Here is a 22,406-nt window from a genome sequence, read left to right on the forward strand (position 1 = left end):
TCTTTAAGTTTTAAAGACATTGGATTCGCTGCATAACTATTTGTCAAAGTGAACTAGTTCAATGACTAATTAACTGTCACAAGAGCATTAAAGTTTATTTATGAGTTCATCTCAAAGTTTATGTGCTATGTATCTGTTACAGGAGCATTATGATAATGTTTTAAGTGATTATGTAATGCCTCATGAGTGTTAAACTTTTTATCACTCTGATATTTGCAATACATATACTGTTTAGAATTGGGGTGTTACATTAGTGGTATCAGAGCAGGTCGGTCCGTCCGGCCAAGTTAACGAGTCGTAGTTGTCTAACAATCGAGTATTGTTATTTCATTTTAACTGATTTTTGTATTGTAGTGATAAGATGGCTGGAAGGAATGATGCTGCGATTGCTGCTGCTTTGCAAGCGATGGCTCAGGCTATGCAGAACCAGCCGAATGCTGACGATAATGCTGGATCTCGTAGTTTGGCGACCTTCCAAAGAGAGAATCCACCGGTGTTCAAGGGTAAGCATGATCCAGATGGAGCATTGGAGTGGTTGAAGGAGATTGAGAGGATTTTCCGTGTGATGGATTGCACCCCAGCTCAAAAGGTTCGGTATGGCACTCATATGCTAGCAGTCGAAGCTGATGACTGGTGGCTGGAAATGCGCGACAAATTGGAAGCTGCAGGCGAGGGAATTACTTGGGATGTGTTTCGTAGGGAGTTCCTGAGGAAGTACTATCCTGAAGATGTTCGGGGTAAGAAAGAGATTGAGTTCCTCGAGCTGAAACAAGGGAATCGGTCAGTGACAGAATATGCTGCGAAGTTCATTGAGTTGGCTAAGTTCTACCCACATTTCAATGGAGAAGGTGCTTAATTTTCTAAGTGCATCAAGTTTGAGAATGGATTGCGCTCTGACATCAAGAAGGCTGTTGGATATCAGAAGATTCGTGTCTTCTCTGATTTGGTTGATAGTTGCAGAATCTTTGAAGAAGATAGCAATGCTCATCACAAAGTTGTTACCGATAAGAGAGGCAAGAGTCAACAGAACCGCGGCAAGCCTTATGATGCGGGAAAGGGTAAACAGAGAATTTCTCCAGGTCAGAGGACTAGTGGGGGAGACGCTCCTGCTAAGATTGTGTGTTTCAAATGTGGGCAGCCTGGTCACAGGAGCAATGCGTGCACTACTGCTGAGGTGAAGAGGTGTTTCCGTTGTGGTAAGGCGGGACATGCAGTTTCTGAGTGCAGGCATAAGGAAGCTGTCTGTTTCAATTGTGGTGAAGAAGGACATATAAGTACTCAGTGTCAGAAACCAAAGAAAGCGCTTGGTAGCAAGGTGTTCGCTTTGGCTGGGACTCAGACACCTAGTGAGGACCGACTTATCAGAGGTACATGTTTCATTAATAGTACGCCATTAATCACTATTATTGATACCGGTGCTACTCATTGTTTTATTGCCGCTGCTTGTGTTGAAAGATTGGGTCTGGGGTTGTCTTCTATGAAAGGGGAAATGGTCGTCGAGGTCCCAGCTAAGGGATCGGTGACTACTTCTCGTGTGTGTTTGAGTTGTCCCTTGTCGATCTTCGACAGAGACTTTGTTGTTGATTTGATTTGTTTACCGTTAAGCGGTCTAGATGTGATCTTGGGTATGAATTGGTTAGAGTATAACTACGTTCATATCAATTGTTATAACAAATCCTTGAGGTTTTCTACTGCGGAAGAGGAAGAAGATGGCTTGATGACTGGTAAACAGCTAAGGCAATTGATGCAAGACGAAGCGCAGATGTTCTCGTTGTTGGCGTCGTTATCTATCGAGAATCAAGCTATAATTGATGAGTTGCAAGTGGTGCGAGAATTTCCTGAGGTATTTCCTGATGAAATTCCTGATATACCGCCAGAAAGAGAAGTTGAGTTTACAATTGATCTTGTACCTGGTACCAGACCTGTATCCATGGCACCGTACAGGATGTCTGCATCTGAATTGTCCGAACTGAAGAAGCAATTAGAGGAGTTGCTTGAGAAAAAGTTTATAAGACCAAGTGTATCACCGTGGGGAGCTCCTGTATTGTTAGTAAAGAAGAAAGACGGAAGTATGAGACTTTGTGTTGATTACAGACAGCTGAATAAAGTGACGATTAAGAACAAGTATCCGCTTCCGAGAATTGATGACTTGATGGATCAATTAGTGGGTGCAAGAGTGTTTTCTAAGATTGATTTGAGGTCAGGATATCATCAGATTAGAGTGAAAGGAGATGATATTCAGAAGACCGCGTTCAGAACTCGGTATGGGCATTACGAGTATTCGGTGATGCCTTTTGGTGTTACTAATGCGCCAGGAGTATTCATGGAGTACATGAACCGTATTTTTCATACATATTTGGATCGGTTTGTGGTAGTATTCATTGATGACATTCTGATTTTCTCTAAATCGGAAAATGAACATGAAGACCACCTAAGGGTTGTGTTGCAAGTTTTGAAAGATAAGAAGTTGTATGCGAAGTTGTCCAAGTGTGAATTCTGGTTGCAAGAGGTTAGTTTTCTTGGTCATGTCATTTCCGGTAGTGGCATTGCCGTAGATCCTTCTAAGGTAGATGCTGTGTTGCAATGGGAGGCTCCAAAGTCAGCTACTGAGATTAGAAGCTTCTTGGGATTAGCCGGTTATTATAGGCAGTTTATCGAAGGTTTTTCTAAGTTGGCACTTCCGTTGACTAGGCTTACTTGTAAGGGCAAGGCTTTTGTCTGGGATGTTCGATGTGAGGAAAGTTTCACTGAATTGAAGAAGAGGTTGACGTCGGCTCCGGTGTTGACTTTGCCTAATCCAAGAGAGCCTTTTGTGGTATATTGTGATGCTTGTTTAATGGGTTTAGGTGGTGTACTCATGCAAAATGGTAAAGTGGTTGCTTATGCGTCGAGACAGTTAAGAACTCATGAGAAGAATTATCCCACACATGATTTAGAATTGGCTGCAGTTGTTTTTGTGCTGAAAATTTGGAGACACTACCTTTATGGTTCCAGATTTGAAGTGTTTAGTGACCATAAGAGTTTGAAGTATCTTTTTGATCAGAAGGAGTTGAACATGAGACAGCGAAGATGGTTGGAATTACTGAAAGATTTTGATTTCGGTTTTAATTATCATCCAGGCAAAGCTAATGTTGTGGCTGATGCTTTAAGCCGAAAGACCTTGCATATGTCGGCAATGATGGTTAAAGAGTTGGAATTGATTGAGAAGTTCCGAGACTTGAGTTTGGTTTGCGAAGTGACACCGCAAAGTGTTATGTTGGGAATGTTAAAAGTTAATAATGAATTTCTCGACAATATCAAAGAGGCTCAGAAGCTGGATGTGAAGTTGGTAGATAGGATGATGGGAGTTAATCAGTCGGAGAATGATGAATTCAAGTTAGATACGCAAGGCGTGTTGAGATTCCGAGGTCGGATTTGCGTTCCCGAGGATGAAGAAATTAAGAAAATGATTCTTGAAGAAAGTCATAGAAGTCGTTTGAGCATACATCCGGGAGCTACTAAGATGTATCAGGACTTGAAAGGCTTGTTTTGGTGGCCTGGTATGAAACGTGATGTGGCACAGTTTGTCTATGCTTGTTTGACTTGCCAGAAGTCGAAGATTGAGCATCAGAAACCTGCAGGGTTGATGCAACCGTTAGAAGTCCCAGAATGGAAATGGGATAGCATTTCGATGGACTTCGTGACGGGATTACCGAATACCTCGAGAGGACATGATTCGATTTGGGTGATTGTTGATAGGCTTACAAAGTCGGCACACTTTATTCCTATTAACATCACATATCCAGTTCCCAAGTTGGCGGAAATCTATACTAAGGTAATTGTGAAATTACATGGTGTTCCTTTGTGTATTGTGTCAGATAGAGATCCGAGGTTTACTTCTGATTTTTGGAAGAGTTTGCAAGAAGCGTTGGGATCTAAGTTGAGGTTGAGTTCGGCGTATCATCCGCAGACAGATGGTCAGACCGAGAGGACGATCCAGTCTCTAGAGGATTTGTTAAGAGCATGTGTTCTTGAGCAGGGAGGTTCGTGGGATACTTATCTTCCGTTGATTGAGTTCACTTATAACAATAGTTACCATTCTAGTATCGGGATGGCCCCTTTTGAGGCGTTGTATGGTCGGAGGTGTAGGACTCCGTTGTGTTGGCATGAATCAGGTGAAAGTGTAGTACTTGGACCTGAGATTGTTCGAGAGACTACTGAGAAGGTAAGGTTAGTTCGAGAAAAGATGAAAGCTGCTCAAAGTCGACAGAAAAGTTACCATGACAAAAGGCGGAAAGATTTGGAATTCCAAGCCGGTGACCATGTGTTTTTGAGAGTCACACCTGTGACAGGTGTTGGCCGAGCTCTGAAGTCTAAGAAGCTCACTCCTCGTTTTATTGGTCCGTATCAGATATCGGATAGAGTTGGAAAAGTTGCTTACCGAGTGGCGTTACCGCCAAATCTTGCTAACTTGCACGATGTGTTTCATGTATCACAACTCCGGAAATATATACCCGATCCATCACATGTGATTCGGATGGATGATGTGCAAGTGCGGGACAATCTCACAGTGGAGACGATGCCTGTACGTATTGCAAATCGTGAGTTGAAGAATCTGCGAGGAAGGGAAATTGCATTGGTGAAAGTCGTCTGGTTAGGAGCTGCTGGAGAAAGCATGACCTGGGAGTTAGAGAGTAAGATGCGAGACTCCTATCCCGAGTTGTTTGCACCAGGTAAACTTTTATTTTCGAGGACGAAAATACTCTAAGTGGGGGAGAGTTGTAACACCTGTATTCGATTAATTAATAATCGGGTAAATTATAAATTTTAGTCAGGAGAAATTAATATTAGAATAGTATTAATTTTAATAGTATGTAATTAATTAAGAGGGTTTAGTTTTGTGATGGTAATAGTATTAATGGAATTATAATATATTGAAAATAGGGTTAAGGTGGAAAAAGGGTAGGATGGAGATTTAAAAAGGAAAAAAAAAGGTTTGGGAAAAAAGGAAAGAAAGAAGGCCGTGCGTGTGAGAGGTAGCAGGAGGAGAAGGAGAGAAAGAGTAGTGTGTGCGTGAAACCTCAGAAAGGGAGGGAGAACGGTTCCGTTTCAAAGATTTTGATCAGGGAACTCGGAGCTGCACTCAATCCAAAGGTAAGGGTGGGGTTTTGAGTTTCTAATGGGATTTTGGTGAATGATATGTGGATTTGGGGATGTATAATTGTTGTTGTTAATGATGCTCTGGAAATCTGAAATTGAATCCAATGATTTTGGGGATTCTGGGTGATTGAATGGGGGAGGAAAAATCTGGAATTGGGGTTCACAGATTCTGGATTGAAATCCTGGACTAAATTTCTGGTTTTAATTTCTGGTTTGCCATGGTTTTCTGTTTTGAATTTCTGTTTTGAGTTTCTGTCTTGAATTTACGATTGTTGTACCTGTGGTCTGGTTGATGGGATTCATGATACATGGATTCTGTGATGCTATCAATGTATGCAATGATTCATAGGAAACTTTGCTAAATGGCTAGGTACTATATGATTTATGCACAGATTTGATGATGCTGTGCTGCTGTCCAAAATTTTCTGGGCTGCACAGTACACTTCGAGACCTGTTTTCGCCCAGTTAGAGTGCTCAAATGAAGATGTGATCAACTAAGAAATTGTAGGACTTTAAGTTAGCTTTCTAGGCATATAAAATACATGATTTTTGGTTCAGCAACGAATTCAGGAGACCGCTTTTAGTGGCTGGTGTTCCTGCTGTTTTTCCAGATTACGGAAATTCTGATTGTTTTGAGGGCTGGACAGTACACTTCGAGACCTGTTTTCGCCCAGTTAGAGTGCTCAAATGAAGATGTGATCAACTAAGAAATTGTAGGACTTTAAGTTAGCTTTCTAGGCATATAAAATACATGATTTTTGGTTCAGTAACGAATTCATGAGACCGCTTTTAGTGGCTGGTGTTCCTGCTGTTTTTCCAGATTACGGAAATTCTGATTGTTTTGAAAATATAATTAGATTTAGCTTACATGTTGTATGAAAGTTAATGTCTTTATGTGCCATGTATTAGCTATGAGGATTATGCATGTGGCTGAACACCTTTAGCATGAAATCCATAATTTATTTACCATATGTGATAGCTTCTTCCATGATTGCATGCTTAAGTGAGTTGTTTCATTGATTTGTTGCCAAAATTGCCTAAGATGTCAGGGTAATTGTATAGTTGATAAAAATGCGTGTGTGCTGAATTGTGTTGTTTTAAGCGATGTTAGTGATGTAGTGATATAGGCGCAATGCCTCATGTTGAAGTGATGATTATGAGATGTATACGTCCTTTTGAGTCGCATAGCATCTGCATACTCTGTGATGGCCTGTATTGGCGATTTGTGATGAAGGCTTATGCCTTGTGCCTCCAATAATTGGCAATTAGTGATGAGGGCTGAAGCCCTGTTGGTACCACATACATATGCATAGTCATTGTTGTGTTCGAATTGTATCCGAGTTGATGATGTTATTTGTGACTGTTTTTAGTAACTGAGCTATGTAAATGTAAAAGGAAATGGTGTGGCCTTAATCTAGCATATTAATTTTCATTCTCCTATTTATGTTACTCGATATCTCACCCCTTCTGTTTGAATGTTACCCTTGTCGGTAACGTGCAGGTAACCAGGAGGAGTAGTCTATAGCTTTTAGTTCGAGTTGGAGTCCTTGCTCTGATACGTAGCACTCGGGGGGGAAATGGACGCTTGTTTTCCTTTCTGTTATAATTTGAATTAAGTTGTTATTTGAGAAGTTGTTTCTGTTTTAAGTTGTGGGCAAGATACTATGTTTTCTTTAAGTTTTAAAGACATTGGATTCGCTGCATAACTATTTGTCAAAGTGAACTAGTTCAATGACTAATTAACTGTCACAAGAGCATTAAAGTTTATTTATGAGTTCATCTCAAAGTTTATGTGCTATGTATCTGTTACAGGAGCATTATGATAATGTTTTAAGTGATTATGTAATGCCTCATGAGTGTTAAACTTTTTATCACTCTGATATTTGCAATACATATACTGTTTAGAATTGGGGTGTTACAAATCTCATCTCTGTTTTTCAATTGCTTTATTACTTGGCTACTTGTCTTTTTACAAACTCAAGAATCAACCAATTATTAAAAACTGAATTTTACTTGCTTTTCAACCTTGAACTTGAATCTTAAACTGAATTTGCAATCTAATTCCCTGTGGTTCGATAATTTAAAACCCGGAGGTATTCGTACACTTGCGAATTGACCAACAAGTTTTTGGCGCCGTTGCCGGGGAATTGTTTTGCGATTTTTGGTTTAAGTTTAAAGTTGGTGGTTTTGTTTTAAGTCTTTAACTTGTCTAGAATTGGTGCTACTAATCTTTCTCTGTTGAGTGTCATACGTAGGTTGCTTTCAAGAGAGGACCACCATGGGTGGCCGCATGACAGAGGAGGAGATGCAAGCCCACATTGAGGCAAGGATCCAAGAGGGTATCACCCTCCGTTTGCGGGAACAAGAAGTTGAGAATGCCAACCGAACTCTTCGGGAACTAACTTCGAGGTCCATGAGCTTTGACTATCCCGGAAGTATTGTCATCCCCGAAGGAGTTGGGAACTTTGAGTTGAGACCGGAATTCATCAACATGGTGAGCCAAAGCCAATATGGTGGAGGTTCCTCGGAAGATCCTCATGCTCATATGGAAAGGTTCATCCGTAATTGCAACACATATCGGGTGATGAACGTTCCTTCGGAAGCAATCCGGTTGAGCCTATTTCCCTTCTCTTTGAAGGACACAGCATAGGATTGGCTGAACTCACAACCTCAAGGGAGTCTCACTACTTGGGAAGACCTTGCAGAAAAATTCACAACGACGTTCTTCCCAAGGTCCCTCTTGAGGAAATTGAAGAATGACATCATGACTTTCGCACAATCCACAGATGAAAATCTTTATGAGGCTTGGGAGCACTTTAAGAAGCTTTTGAGGAAATGTCCTCAATACAATCTCACCCTAGCGGAATGTGTGGCGAAGTTCTATGATGGGTTACTATATTCATCACGGTTTGGCTTGGATCCGACTTCAAGTGGGGAGTTCGACGTTCTTTCCCCACAAGCGGGGTATAATTTGATAGAGAAAATGGCGATGAGAGCCATGAACTCCGAGAATGAACGCCAAATCCGAAGAAGTTCTTTTGAAGTGGAAACTTATGACAAGCTCATAGCCTCCAACAAGCAACTCTCCGAGGAAGTAGTGGAAATCCGAAAGCATATAAAGGAGACCAAGTCAATTGGAGTAAGAGTAACTTGTTTGGAGTGCAAATTTTGTGGTGAATCTCATGATAGTAATCAGTGTACTGTCAATGATGATGTTAGCAAGGTCAGAACATTGACTCAAGGAGGAAAAACTCCAACCTCAGAACAAGGTCCTCTTGACCAGCCGCAAATTGTTGTGAAGACGGTTGGCAAGAAGAGTCTAGAGGAGCTGTTTGAGAGATTCATTGATCATACATCGAGCAATTACAAGAGCCATGATATGGCTATAAAAAGCTTGGGGAGTCAATTGGGACAGCTAGCGAAACAAATGTCCGAAAATCACCAAGGTAAGTTCTCTTCTGAAACTTTAACTCTAACCGAGCAAGAAAATACTGCTGTTGTTTCTACTAGGAGTGGAAGGGTGTTACAAGAGCCAGAGAAAAAAGTTGAGGGAGAGAAAAATGAGGAAGCTGAGGTAGAAAGAGATGAGGGTGTTGTGGAGGAAAGAGCTAGAGAGCCCACTAGGACTAGGGTTGTAAACACTCACATCCCTGAGCTCCGCAAGATTCCATTTCCCAAGGCTTTGGTGAAGAAAAATTTGGATAAACAATTTTCTAAGTTCTTGGAAGTTTTTAAGAAACTCCATATTAATATTCCTTTCTCCGAAGCCTTGGAGCAAATGCCAATCTATGCTAAGTTCATGAAAGATATCCTCAGTAAGAGAACGAAGTTGAGTGAGGTCGATGAAACTATTTTGATGACCGAAGAGTGTAGTGCCATTTTGCAAAGGAAGATGCCTAAAAAGAGGAGAGATCCCGGGAGTTTTACTATTCCGGTGGAGATCGAGGGGTTAACTATAGTAGAAGCCTTGTGTGATCTAGGAGCGAGTATCAACTTGATGTCGCTTAGTATGTTTAAAAGGTTGAACCTAGGTGAGGTTACCCCAACTATGATTTCTTTGCAAATGGCGGATAGGTCCTTAAAAACTCCCTACGGGATCATTGAAGATGTTGTGGTTAAGGTGGATAAGTTTGTCTTCCCAGTGGATTTTGTCATTTTAGACATGGAAGAGGACTCTAAAGTTCCTCTCATATTGGGGAGACCATTCTTAGCCACTGGTGAGGCTGAGATTAAAGTAGCTAAGGGAACTCTAACTTTGAAAGTAGGTGAAGATGAGGTCCTCTTCAATATTTTTGACTTTTTGAAACACCGAGCGGATGAGGAAGTTTTCCGATGTGAAGTAGTGGATGAGCTCATGTGTGAAGAGTTTGTTAGGATATCTATTAAGGACCCCTTAGAAACAACAATCATGGAGGGGTTAGAGATAGAGGACCAAAATCTTGAGAGAGAACTTGATTCTTTGTACCATGAGGTGAATGCTACTCTATCTCAATTAGAATCTGTCTCATCTCTTGCCACCAAAAGCATTTGGAAAGAAGAATTAATTAGGGATGAAGAGATTCCAATTGAGGAGAAGAGTGAGCTCAAGCCACTTCCTTCCTCTCTCAAATATGCTTATCTTGAGGAAGGTGAGAATAAACCTGTTATTTTAAGTAGCGCTCTCACCCCCTTGAAAGAGGAGAAACTCCTCAGAGTTTTGAGGGAGCTTAAGTCAACTTTGGGTTGGACTATTGATGATATCAAAGGCATTAGCCCTGCGATATGCATGCATAAAATTTTGTTAGAAGAAAATTACAAACCTATAGTCCAACCTCAAAGAAGACTTAACCCTTCCATGAAGGATGTGGTGAGGAAAGAGATAATTAAATTGCTTGATGCAGGTGTGATTTATCCAATTTCGGATAGTGAATGGGTGAGTCCCATTCAAGTGGTTCCCAAGAAAGGAGGCATCACTGTGGTTGCCAATGAGAACAATGAGTTTATTCCCACTCGTCAAGTGACGAAGTGGAGGGTTTGTATTGACTATCGAAGGCTGAATTCGGTAACTAGAAAGGATCACTTTCCTTTGCCCTTCATAGATCAAATGCTGGATAAGTTGGCTGGGCATCAATACTACTATTTTCTTGATGGCTATACCGGGTACAACTAAATTTGTGTTGCACTGGAAGACCAAGAGAAGACGGTATTCACTTGCCCTTACGGCGTGTTTGCTTATAAGAGAATGCCATTTGGGCTTTGCAACGCCCCAGCTACTTTCCAAAGGTGTATGTTTGCTATTTTCTCTAACTTGATAGAGACTTGCATCGAGATTTTTATGGACGACTTCTCTGTTTTTGGTCCAAATTTTGATGCTTGTCTAGGGAATTGAGCCTTGGTTCTGAAAAGATGTCAAGAGACCAATTTGGTCTTGAATTGGGAGAAATGCCATTTCATGGTTAGGGATGGCATAGTTCTTGGACACAAGGTGTCCGAAAAGGGGATTGAGGTTGATAGAGCTAAGATTGAAGTCATTGAAAAGCCCCATCCCCCAACTAACATCAAGGGTATTAGGAGTTTCCTCGGGCATGCTGGATTTTATAGGCGGTTTATTAAGGACTTTTCCAAATTAGCTAAGCCTATGACCGACTTGCTTGAGAAGGAAGCACCTTTTACTTTTGATGAGAATTGTTTGAAAGCGTTTGAGTCTATTAAAAAGAGTTTGGTGACAGCCCCGGTAATTGTTGCTCCGGATTGGTCTCTACCATTTGAAATCATGTGTGATGCTAGTGATCTAGCTTTAGGGGCTGTCTTGTGTCAAAAGAAAGAAAGAGTGTTGTATGTGATATACTATGCAAGTAGAGTGTTGAATGAGGCCCAAAGGAACTACACTACAACTGAAAAAGAGTTTTTGGGTGTAGTCTTTGCTTGTGAAAAGTTTAGGCCTTACATCTTGGGTTTTAAAGTAATTGTTCATACTGACCATGCTGCTTTGAGGCATTTGTTTGCTAAACAGGACTCTAAGCCAAGGTTGATTCGATGGGTCTTACTCCTTCAAGAGTTTGACCTTGAGATCATTGACCGGAGAGGCAAGGACAATAGCGTGGCAGACCATTTGTCAAGATTGGAAGGTGGGGCGTGCAGCCCAATACCTATTCAAGAGGAGTTCCCGGATGAGAAACTCCTAGCTGTTTCCACCGAGGAACCCCTACCCTGGTATGTACATTTTGCTAATTTCCGTATTGCTGGACTTATTCCCCATGACTTGACATGGCAGCAAAAGAAAAAATTTCTGCATGATGCAAAATCTTACCTCTGGGATGACCCTTTCCTTTTCAAAATTTGTTCTGATGGAGTCATTAGAAGGTGTATCCCAGAAGTTGATTTTGAGAAAATTCTTTGGCATTTCCATGGATCAAGTTATGGTGGACATTTTAGTGGGGAGAGGACCGCTGCTAAGGTTCTCCAAAGTGGGTTCTATTGGCCTACGCTGCATAGGGATAGTAGAGCTTTTGTTGAGAGTTGTGATAGATGTCAACGAACTGGTAACATTTCAAGGAGAAATGAGATGCCCCTAAAAAATATTTTGGAAATTAAGTTGTTTGATGTTTGGGGCATCGATTTCCTGGGACCTTTCCCACCTTCTTTTGGTTGCCAGTATATTTTAGTGGATGTTGATTATGTTTCCAAGTGGGTTGAAGCCGCTGCACTCTCAACAAATGACTCTAAGGTGGTGGTTGCTTTTCTAAAAAAGAACATTTTTACTAGGTTTGGTGTTCCTAGGGCGATTATAAGTGATGGGGGTACCCACTTTTGTAACAGAGCTTTCGAGTCTCTCTTGGAAAAATATGGTGTTAAGCACAAAGTGTCTACCCCCTATCACCCCCAAACTAGTGGGCAAGTTGAGATTTCTAATCGGGAGTTAAAACGTATTCTTGAAAAGGTGGTAGATTCTTCCAGAAAGGATTGGTCAAGGAAACTTGACGATGCTTTATGGGCCTACCGAACCGCTTTTAAAACTCTGATTGGTACTTCTCCTTTCCACTTAGTTTTTGGGAAAGCGTGTCACTTACCTGTGGAGTTAGAACACAAGGCCTATTGGGCCATAAGGAAATTGAATTTTGATTGGAAAGTTGCTAGCGAGAAGAGACTCTTGCAATTGAATGAGCTTGATGAGTTTCGACTCCGAGCTTATGAGAGTGCTAGCATCTACAAGGAAAAAACAAAGAAGTGGCATGATAGAAAAATTTTGAATAGGGAATTTGTCTCAGGGAAATTGGTGCTACTCTTCAATTCTAGATTGAGGCTCTTCCCTGGGAAACTCAAGTCTAGATGGTCTGGACCCTTTGTGGTCAAGAGGGTGTTTCCTCATGGTGCTGTTGAGGTCGAAAACCCAGAGACCAAGAACACTTTCACCGTGAATGGACAGAGGTTGAAAGTGTACCAAGGTGGTGAGGTGCTGAAGTTGGAAACCATGTTTTTCAAACCTCCTTGACAAAGGGGATAGTCTACCTAAGACTATAACAATGGGCTGCTTGGGAGACAACCCAAGTTTTGTTATTTTGCTTGTTTGTTTGTTGCATTTTGCAGGGATTGAGAGCCTAAATTCTAGAGTAGGAGGTGACTCTAAGGCCTCCATGGTAATTGGTAAAGAAGGTCAACTCTTTCCCTTAGTTTAGCTCATGCATCTTTGCATATCTTCCTTTTGTAGCTTTTATTTTTCTTTTAATCATGCATTGTTTTGTTAGAGTCGTTTTTGGGTCTTTTCCTCCCTATACTCACATGTTTTTGCCCGTAGTTATACTCTCTATCATGTTGCTAGTTTTGAAAATGTTTTTGTGAATACTTATGTTGTTTTTTGGGGATGAGTGATTGCATGCTTGGGGAAGAGAGGAGGAGACTTCAGTCTTCTGAGTGTTTCTTAAGAATAGAGTTGGTGTGAGTCCATAAGGGACCATTTTGGACCCTTCACCATAAAATTTCCCTGGAGGATCCTGACTCACTTGTACTTCTTAGTTCTGTATTGATTTCATTCTTTGCATGCTCTGCGATACTTGCACAATTCTTGAGACCTGTAGGTTTTTGAGCTTCAGAGTTTGTTGGCTTGAACATTTGTCCCTAGTTGTCCCTTTTGAGCCTATTGAAGATTTCTTTGTTAGCTAAATGATTGGGATGAATGATAGGTTGGAATTTTGGGAGTGTTGGTCCTTGCATTGTTTTGGAGCTAATTAAAATTGAAAGTGTCTCTTGCCCCAACTGAAAAAAAAAAAGAAAAAAAAAGGGAAAGAAACGCACTCCTAATCAAAATTAGAGTGTCAAGGAAAAAAGAAAAGAAAGTGGAAAAAGAGGGGTCAAGAGACTTGTGCTTTTTAAGTTTGTTTATTGGAAGCTCTGGGGTTACTATTTGGACCACACTCAATATGTTTTGAAGCCTAGTCTTCCTTAGGGACCAACCACCTTGTACTTCACCAAGCCAACATTACAACCCTTGTGAAGCCTCTTCGAATTTGTGCATGTTTGATCTCTGTTGCTCTAGAGTGAATGTTATCCAGGACCTATGAACTACTTGTGTGCTCAGTGCACTAAATTAACATCTCATCCTAGGATTGATAGATCTATTTGCTTCCCATGAATGGACTCTACACTCTTCTCTTTTCAAAAGATTTATGAAGTGGGTTGATGGGTCTTTCTCTTGGAACCAGTTGTAGTTGCTAAATCCCCCAGTTTTCTGTTAAGATTCCTTGTTGAGCACTTGTTTTGGGAGCATTTCTTGCGCTTGAGGGCAAGCGATTGTTGTTTACGCTCGAGGGCGAGCTGCCGTTGAGTATAGTGGTGTGATGACCCTAGTTTAGTAGTGTTTTTAGGGTCATTTCTTAGTTTGTTTTGAGTCTTTTTGTTAAGTCTCATGTAGTGTTTCATGCATTCTCATGCATTTTTATCTTTCTTTGAGTCTTTACTTCGTTTTGGTAATTTTGTGGTTTTACAGGGAGTTTTCTTGCATTTTAAGTAAGTTTAGGACTTCATGGTTTTATTGTGTTAATTGAAGGATCTCTTGTGCTAATAAGCTCTTTGAGCTTCTGGAATTTTCCTTGGCTTGTTAGTTAAGTTTGCAGATCAGGAACTGAAGGTGAAAGAAGGCCAAGAAGCTTGGAATTGAAGGAGGACTTAAAGAGGCTTGGAAGAGGAGTTACAAGAAGCTAAAAAGTCTTTTCCAGCGAGCTTAAGCGCCTAGGCGCTGGGAATTGGCGCCTAGGCGCCAATTACCTTCCAGAGAGCATGTTTTTGGTTGGAATTGGCGCTCAGGCGCTCTGAATTGGCGCCTGAGCGCCCAAACTCGACTGTTTTGCCTATAAATTAGTTTTTAGACATTTCTCTTGGAACCTTTTGTCATTTTATGATATTTTCATAAGTTAGAAGAGAGAGCTTGAGTTCTGGAGCTTTGGGAGCTTTCCCTAGGTCTTATGTTCCAGGTTTTATCTTTATTTTCTTGCATGGATTTCATAGCCATGTTTGGCTAAAAGCCCCTTTTGCTTTGGGTTCTTTGTAAGACTTTGAATGTTTTAGCTTTCAATCCTTTTCTATTCATGAAGTTCTGAGTAAAACCTTGAATCTCACTTCTATGTTTTATCTTTCAAGCTTGAATGCATGCTAGCTTCTTACTTTTCTATAATCATAACGATAGTTTGTTATAGAATTGGGACTTGTTGTGAGATTACTCCTTCTATACTTGCTGCTAGGAATAGAGGAAGGGTTGGGGTTTGTTGGCCTTTTTTGTATGCTTAGTGCTTCTAGCAATTGTTTAGGTTATCAAGGAATTGAACCTATCTTTTGATTAGGAAGGGTTTTCTTTGCGAGGCATCGAAAGATAACTAACTAGGCTAGAACATCAAGGAGAGACTCAGGATTAATTGAATAGGAAGGTTTGCTAAAACTGAATTAGTTGAACAAGAACCCAAGGCAATCTCATCTCTGTTTTTCAATTGCTTTATTACTTGGCTACTTGTCTTTTTACAAACTCAAGAATCAACCAATTATTAAAAACTGAATTTTACTTGCTTTTCAACCTTGAACTTGAATCTTAAACTGAATTTGCAATCTAATTCCCTGTGGTTCGATAATTTAAAACCCGGAGGTATTCGTACACTTGCGAATTGACCAACATCCGCCCTATAATGACATTATAAGCTGCCGCAACCTGCAAGACCAAGTACCTTATCTTCAGAAGTTTGGAATCCCCGCCTACTCCAAAAACCGTGTCCAATTCCACATAACCGCGCACTTGAACTTGCTTTCCTGAGAATCCCACCAAATTCCCAACTGCTCGAATGCATTCCCGTAGATTATATCGGCTGAGCTACCTTGGTCTAACAGCACCCTCCTCATGTTGAAACCCCTGATTCTTACCATTACCACTAAGGGATCGTCTGTATGGGTCTTGACTCCTTCAAAATCTGCGGACGACACTATTATGTCTAAGTGGTTGTCCTCGAACCAAGCCGAGCAGACTTCTATCGGCGGTGTTTCCCCTGTTTGTTTTTGCTCCCTTATCGATGTACCGTCGTCGCCCCTGTGGCCCCCAACAATGATCACGTTAGCCGTTTCCACAGTTCCTTCGTCCTCGCCACCTTCGACTTCCTCAGATTCCTTTCTCTTCGCCACCCACGGTTGTCTCGCCTTGATTAGCCGCTTGATTTGACCCTTGAGTGTAAAACAGTCGGTGGTGTCGTGGCCTTCCAAGTTGTGGTATTCACACCATTTGAGCCTATTCCTCACTTCGCGTCCTAGCTTTGTGTTGCACTTACCTTCCTTGCTTACGTCCTCGACTCCCGCTTCCAAGAGCGACTTAGTTAGCTCCTTACCTGTGCGTCCCTTCAGCCTCATTCGCCGGTTCGCCTCAACTGTTCGGCGAGATCGCCGACTGAGTTGTTCTCCCTTGCCTTTCTTAACAGGTCGATCAACTTTTTTAGACCTTCGCTCACGATTTGCTTCCTCCTCCTGTATCCGTTTTCTCGCCAGCTCTACGCTCACCGCCCTCTCTTGCTTCCTTTTGTGCGCTTCAATTCCTTCTTCGAGGATGTAGTCTTGCGCTCAGGCACAGACTTCTATCATTGAACTTGCCAGTTCCCTGCTTAGCTCGCGCTTAAACTTTCCCCAGGATAAACCACCTTTGAAAGCGCACACGCACATGCGTGGCTCCAGTTCTTCAAACCTTGCGGACGCGACACTGTATCGTTCTGTATATTGTTCCAAGGTTTCACGCTCCCGCTGCCGCATGTCAAACAGGTCCTCGATCGCTCTCGCAGAAAAGGGATCGAGGAATTTTGATGAGAAGTCGCGGAACTTGGCTAGGAATCCCTGAGGCAAAGCCACAAACCAATCCATAGCTTCTCCTCGGAGCGTGGATGGGAATATTCTACACTTTACCGCGTCAGAAACCGTGTTTATTGCCATTCTTGCATTGAAATGAAGCAAATGATCCTTCGGATCGGTTTCCCCGGCGTACGCCTCCAACGCGAGGTGTGACATACCGTCTGGCACTGTCACCTCCCGCACTGCTGCCGAGAAAGGCTTGACCTCAGCAGCGACCTCAGCTGCATTTTCTTCTTGATTCCACTGCCGCAGGTGATAGTAACTCACCTGTTCCTGAAGACACTCATTTTGTAATCGCAAGTCTTTGCTCAAAGCACGGCGTGCCTCTGCGCGGCGGTGCCGACTCAACCTCGCAGTGCGCGGGGAAGAGATGTAGCTTTGTTCCTGCTCCTTGCCTTGTTGTTGACGAGAAGGCTCCATCGGGCTTTGTTGACTGGCTGAGAATTCAACCACACAGACTCACTCAAATTCTTGCAGAAAATCAAACTTCTCCCAATCGAATCGTGGATCGCGTAGGATCTGTATCACAATCTTTCAAGAAAAACTACAAAGAAGACGAGCTTCACGCAACTGAATCACGTTTCACGTAGTCCGGAAATTGAAATCTACCGTTCCCCACACACGACGCCAATGTTCTCGCCAAGAACATAGAATCAAGGCATAGTGCCAAGAGTGTGTGGAATGTGATCGGAGATTTTAGAGCGATGAGCTCTTAACTGCTTAGAGAGAGAAAATATAACTGAATTTCAATATTGTTATTGCCAAATGAGCCAAGAGTCCCTTACAATTGGTGACCGTCCCCTATTTATAGATTTGGGGTTGGGCCTTCGTGCCTTTAATCTGTCTAAATGGGCCGGTTGGGCCTTGGGGAGAGCGGCCCAAGGTCCAGGCATGTTCCACGCCTAAGGCTGAGTCCCCTGGGCGAGGGACCCTGGGGTCTCGCCTTGTCCAGTTACAATCAACACAAGGAAATCATGTCCGAGCTTGAAATTCACATTATTATGGGGATAGCTCTCCTAGTTTTTTTTTATTCCCAAGATTCGAACCCGCTAATTAATTGTATTGTATATAAAATTTATAATATATAATGTTCATAAGATAGTTTTTTTATTATAAAAATTAATTATCATTATATGTATGAACAAACTATTAGTCGTTATATTTCATAAATTGAATAAAAATGTTTGAACTTGTCTTGAACCTAGAGGCTTGTTGGATGTTGTATCATTTTGTTGTATCTATGACTTTTACTGAGTTGTTTCATAGCAGCCCTAGCTATCTTATGTGAGTGGGCTAAGTGATTTATTGTTACATGTGTTACATTATAGTGGGTTGTCTGATATTCCCTTATCTTGAATGAAGATTTTTCTCATTGCTTTTTATAATTTCAATGAAATGTTTGCTTTAGAAAATAAAAATATAAATTATTGGGGATGTATCACATGAGAAATATTATTTTATATAAATATATTAGGAATAAATCATGATCTTTAAATCTAATCATGAAGGGTCGTGATGAAAAGATAATTTTTTTTAGAAAGTTAAAGATATATATATATATATATATATATATATATATATATATATATATATAGCAAAAAGGAGAGAGCACTCTCAAGCGGAAAAAATAGTAAAATAGTTTATGTTGAATATTTCAAACAATGTTGCGCTTAAGAGTCAAATCAAGTGCAAAAACTATTTCATGTACGTCATTAAAATTAATATTGAATATTTTGTTCGAAGATTTTCCACAATTATGAAATAAATCATATTAAAGCATATAGGATGATAATTTGCAATCGTGTCATGACTATTCATAAGTGCCACTTTAAATTTATTTATAATTTTTATTGATTTACGTTTTTCAATCGAATGCTGAAATTTATTAAAGCGTTTTTTTTTGTTTATATGACACATCAAATTTTAAATCTCTCTCTCTCTCTCACATCATAAACATTTTTTAGAGTGAAATCATAATTATCAAATTAATTTGACAAATATCATCAACACAAGGCAATCATGTCCGAGCTTGAAATCCACATCATTATGGGGATAGCTCTCCCTAGTTTTTTTTATTCCCAAGATTCGAATGCGCTAATTAGTTGTATTGTATATAATATTTATAAAATATAATATTCACACGATAGTTTTCTTTATTATACAAATTGATTATCATTATATGCATGATCAAACTATTAGTTGTTTTATTTAATAAATTGAATAAAATATTTAAACCACATTTTACATGAAGCTTTAATGGGGAATATATGCATTGTCGTTTTTCAAATTTTAACTTGTCTTGAACCTAGAGGCTTGTTGGATGTTGTATCATTTTCTTGAATCTATGACTTTAACTGAGTTGTTCCATAGCAACCCTAGCTATCTTATGTGAGTGGGTTAAGTGTTTTATTGTCATAACTTATATGTGTTGCATTATAGTGGGATTTTCAGTATTTCCTTTTCTTGTGTGAGGATTTTTCTCATGACTTTTTATGATTTCAATAAATAAAATTTCTTAAGAAAAGAAAAATATGCATAATTGGGATTTATCATAAGAGGAATTTTATTTTATATGAAAATATTAGGAATAAATCACTATCTTTAAATTTAATCATGATGTGTCGTGATTGAAAGATAATTAAAATGTCACATGACTAATTTATTTCAAATATTGATTATCTTAAAAATATGGTTTATTCATTTTTATATTATAGTATAAATATAAGTACGTTTATAGACTAATTTAATAATTTTTTTAACCGTAGATGTATCATTATCTATTTTGATTTATTTCTTATAATAGTTTTTAAGTTTAATAATCTTATACATGTAAATAACTTGTGGATAAGTTTTACACATACAATTAATTATACCATTAAACTATTTTTTACATAATAGTGAAATAAATAAATAAAATAACCTAATGAAAAAAAATATTAATAAATCATGGATTATTGGGATAATTCTTATCCAGCATTGCTGAGTAAGCAGAATCTTGCAATGAACAGTTTTCCCCTATAGTGTTACTCCTTCAAAATGATTATCCTATCAAATGAGTTATTCATTGGGTGATATTCATTATCTCTCAATCCATAAATATTTTAATGTAATAAAAAGATATGCGTAAAATTTTTATATAAATTGGTCTCTTCACACCTCATTCCAAAATGTGTCTTCAACTTGTCCTCTAAACTCTTAACGCATTTTCTCTCTTCATTTCATTCATCTTGAGTCCATGTCAACTTCTGGAGAGCAAAGTCGTGACCTGGAAAAAATAACCAATGAGAATAACTTGCAGGTTTCTTTTTGTAAGCGCCGCCAAGCGCTCTTCAAGAACGCTAGCAAGCTCTGCACCCTCTATGGTGCAGAGATGGCTATCATTGTCTTGTCTCCTAGCCAAAATTTCTTCTCATTTAGTCACCCTAGCGTTGAGGATGTTATTGAGCGGAACCTACCGCAAGACCTTCCTCAACCTGCTCAAACCATGTTGTGCACTGAAGCTCCGCACAACGTCAACGTGGGGGAGCTTAACGCACAACTGTCTCGGGTCAACAACAAGTTTGACTCCGAGATGAAAAAAACGAGGAGCTAAATCGCCTCCATAAGGTTGCACTAACTCAGATCTCGGGTGCAGGTCAGATTGAAGACATGGACATGCCTCAACTTGAACATTTTAAGGCGGCCCTAGAAGAACTCCATAGGAAGATCAGATTCTATTATGATGGAATCGTAGATGAGGGTGCTGTTACTAGAGCATTATTCCTTCCAACCACCACCGACACCACAACGGCCGCCGCCATTTGTGGTTTTGATTTTTTTTTTTAGATTTACTTTCATGCATGTTCGATTCAAATAAAGGGAATCTTACTGAAAAAAGTTCTCTTTTTGTCGGTTATCTCTAAAATTTCACTTACTTCCTTCATATGAATGAGCTTGCTCGTATAAAATTATTTATGCATTTTGAAATTATTAAGTGGAATGGGCTGAGTAAAGGTCTATTGTAAAAGCACGAAAAAAATAGTAAAATATTTGATGATGACTCTTTCACACGATGTTGTGCTTAAGAGTCAAATCATTTTCGAGAAGGTTTGATTATGCAAAAACTAGTTAATGTACGTAATTAAAATTAATATTGAATATTTTGTTCGAAGATTTTCCACAATTATGAAATAAATCATATTAAAGCATATAATATAAATTTGCAATCATGTCATGACTATTCAGAAGTGCCACTTTAAATTTACTTACAATTTTTATTGAATATATAAATTAATTTCCTTTAATTATTTAATATATTATATCAAAGATTGATTATTGTTAAATATTATTTATTCATTTTTAAATTATAGTATAACTATAATTGCAATTATACACTAATTTAATGATTTTTTTAACCTTAGAGGTATCATTATCTATTTAGAGTTAATTCCTATAATAGTTTTTAATTTTATAATAGTTAATTCTTATAAATAACTTGTTGATAATTTTTACACGTACAATTAATTCTACTATTTGACTATTTTTATACATTATAGTTGAATAAATAAAAAATAAGCAGATAAAAAAATTGAATATACGTATAAAATGAAGAACATATTTAATTCTGTCATTAGAAAATTTAATAAATCATGGATTATTGGGATAATTCGTATCCAACATTGCTGAGTAAGCATAATCTTGCAATGAACCGCTGTCCCATATAGTGTTATTCATTCAAAATAATTATCCACCTAAATGAGCTATTCATTGGGGGATATTCATAATCTCTCAATCCAGAAATATTTTAATTCAATAAAAAGATATTCATAAAAAATTCCTATAAAATGGTCTCTTCACACCTCATTCCAAAATATGTTTGTAACTCGTCCTCTAAACTTCAAACACACTTTCTCTCTACATTTCATTCATCTTGACTCCATGTCAACCTCTGGAGAGCAAAGTCGTGACATGGAAAAATAACCAATGAGAGTAACTTGCAGGTTTCTTTTTGTAAGCGCCGCCAAGGGCCCTTCAAGAAAGCTAGCGAGCTCTGCACTCTCTGTGGTGTAGAGATGGCTATCATTGTCCAATCACCTAGTTTAAATTTCTTCTCAATCGACCATCCTAGCGTTGAGGGTATTATTGAGCGGTACCTATCGCAAGGCCTTCCTCAACCTGCTGAAACCATGTTGTGCATTGAGCCTTCGCGCAACATCAACATTGGTGAGCTTAACACGCAACTATCTCAGGTCAGCAACAAGTTTGACACCGAGAGGAACAACAACGAGGAGCTAAACCGGCTGCAAAAGGTTGCAATGACTCAAATCTCGGGTACAGGTCTGATTGAAGACATGGACATGCCACAACTTGAACATTTTAAGGCGACCCTAGAAGAACTCCAGAGGAAGGTCTGATTGTATTATGATGGAATCGTAGATAAGGGTGTTGCTATTGGAGCATGATTCCTTCGCACCACCCACCGACACCGCAACCACCACCGCCATCACCCCCAAAGGAGTCTTCACCTTAGTTTTTTCACACCCCATGAAGCAAGGCCATCAGTGCTTTGGGGGCTTTAAAAAAGGAATAAAATGTAGGACCACCCTATAGGATCTAGTGATATCATCCAATGACGTGATGCCTAATTTGTGGTTTTGATTTTTTTTTTAGATTTAGTTTCATGCATGTTCTATTATAATTTTAATTTGTAAACATTTTTTAGAGTAAAACCATAATTATTAAATTAATTTGACAAATATCATTAACACAAGGAAATCATGTCCGAGCTTGAAATTCACATTGTTATGGGGATAGCTCTCCTAGTTTTTTTTATTTCCAAGATTCGAACCCGCTAATTAATTGTATTGTATATAAAAACTACTCCTTTTTTGGATGAAGCTCCAGTGTTAAGAAAAAAGGGTGCAGAACATGCAAAATTAGGC

At 39.4% G+C, this 22,406-nt stretch overlaps 1 protein-coding gene and 1 non-coding gene across 2 annotated transcripts; one reads left to right on the forward strand and one right to left on the reverse strand.

Annotated features, from left to right (window-relative positions):
- Positions 1-7,885: 7,885 nt before the first annotated feature.
- LOC130734881 (small nucleolar RNA R71) lies at positions 7,886-7,992 on the reverse strand. Its single transcript, XR_009018218.1, has one exon. It is a non-coding gene; the product is annotated as a small nucleolar RNA R71 (small nucleolar RNA).
- Positions 7,993-21,536: 13,544 nt separating this feature from the next.
- LOC130731372 (uncharacterized) lies at positions 21,537-21,878 on the forward strand. The gene has a single exon (XM_057583654.1). The coding sequence runs from the start codon at positions 21,537-21,539 to the stop codon at positions 21,876-21,878; it is 342 nt and encodes a 113-aa protein (XP_057439637.1).
- The last annotated feature ends 528 nt before the right edge of the window (positions 21,879-22,406 follow it).

This window comes from Lotus japonicus, chromosome 1 (genome assembly GCF_012489685.1).
Source record: "Lotus japonicus ecotype B-129 chromosome 1, LjGifu_v1.2".
NCBI lineage: Eukaryota > Viridiplantae > Streptophyta > Magnoliopsida > Fabales > Fabaceae > Lotus > Lotus japonicus.

Coding starts and splice junctions, on each gene's coding strand:
- LOC130731372 (XM_057583654.1), top strand. CDS start 21,537: ATGGCTATCATTGTCCAATCACCTAGTTTAAATTTCTTCTCAATCGAC.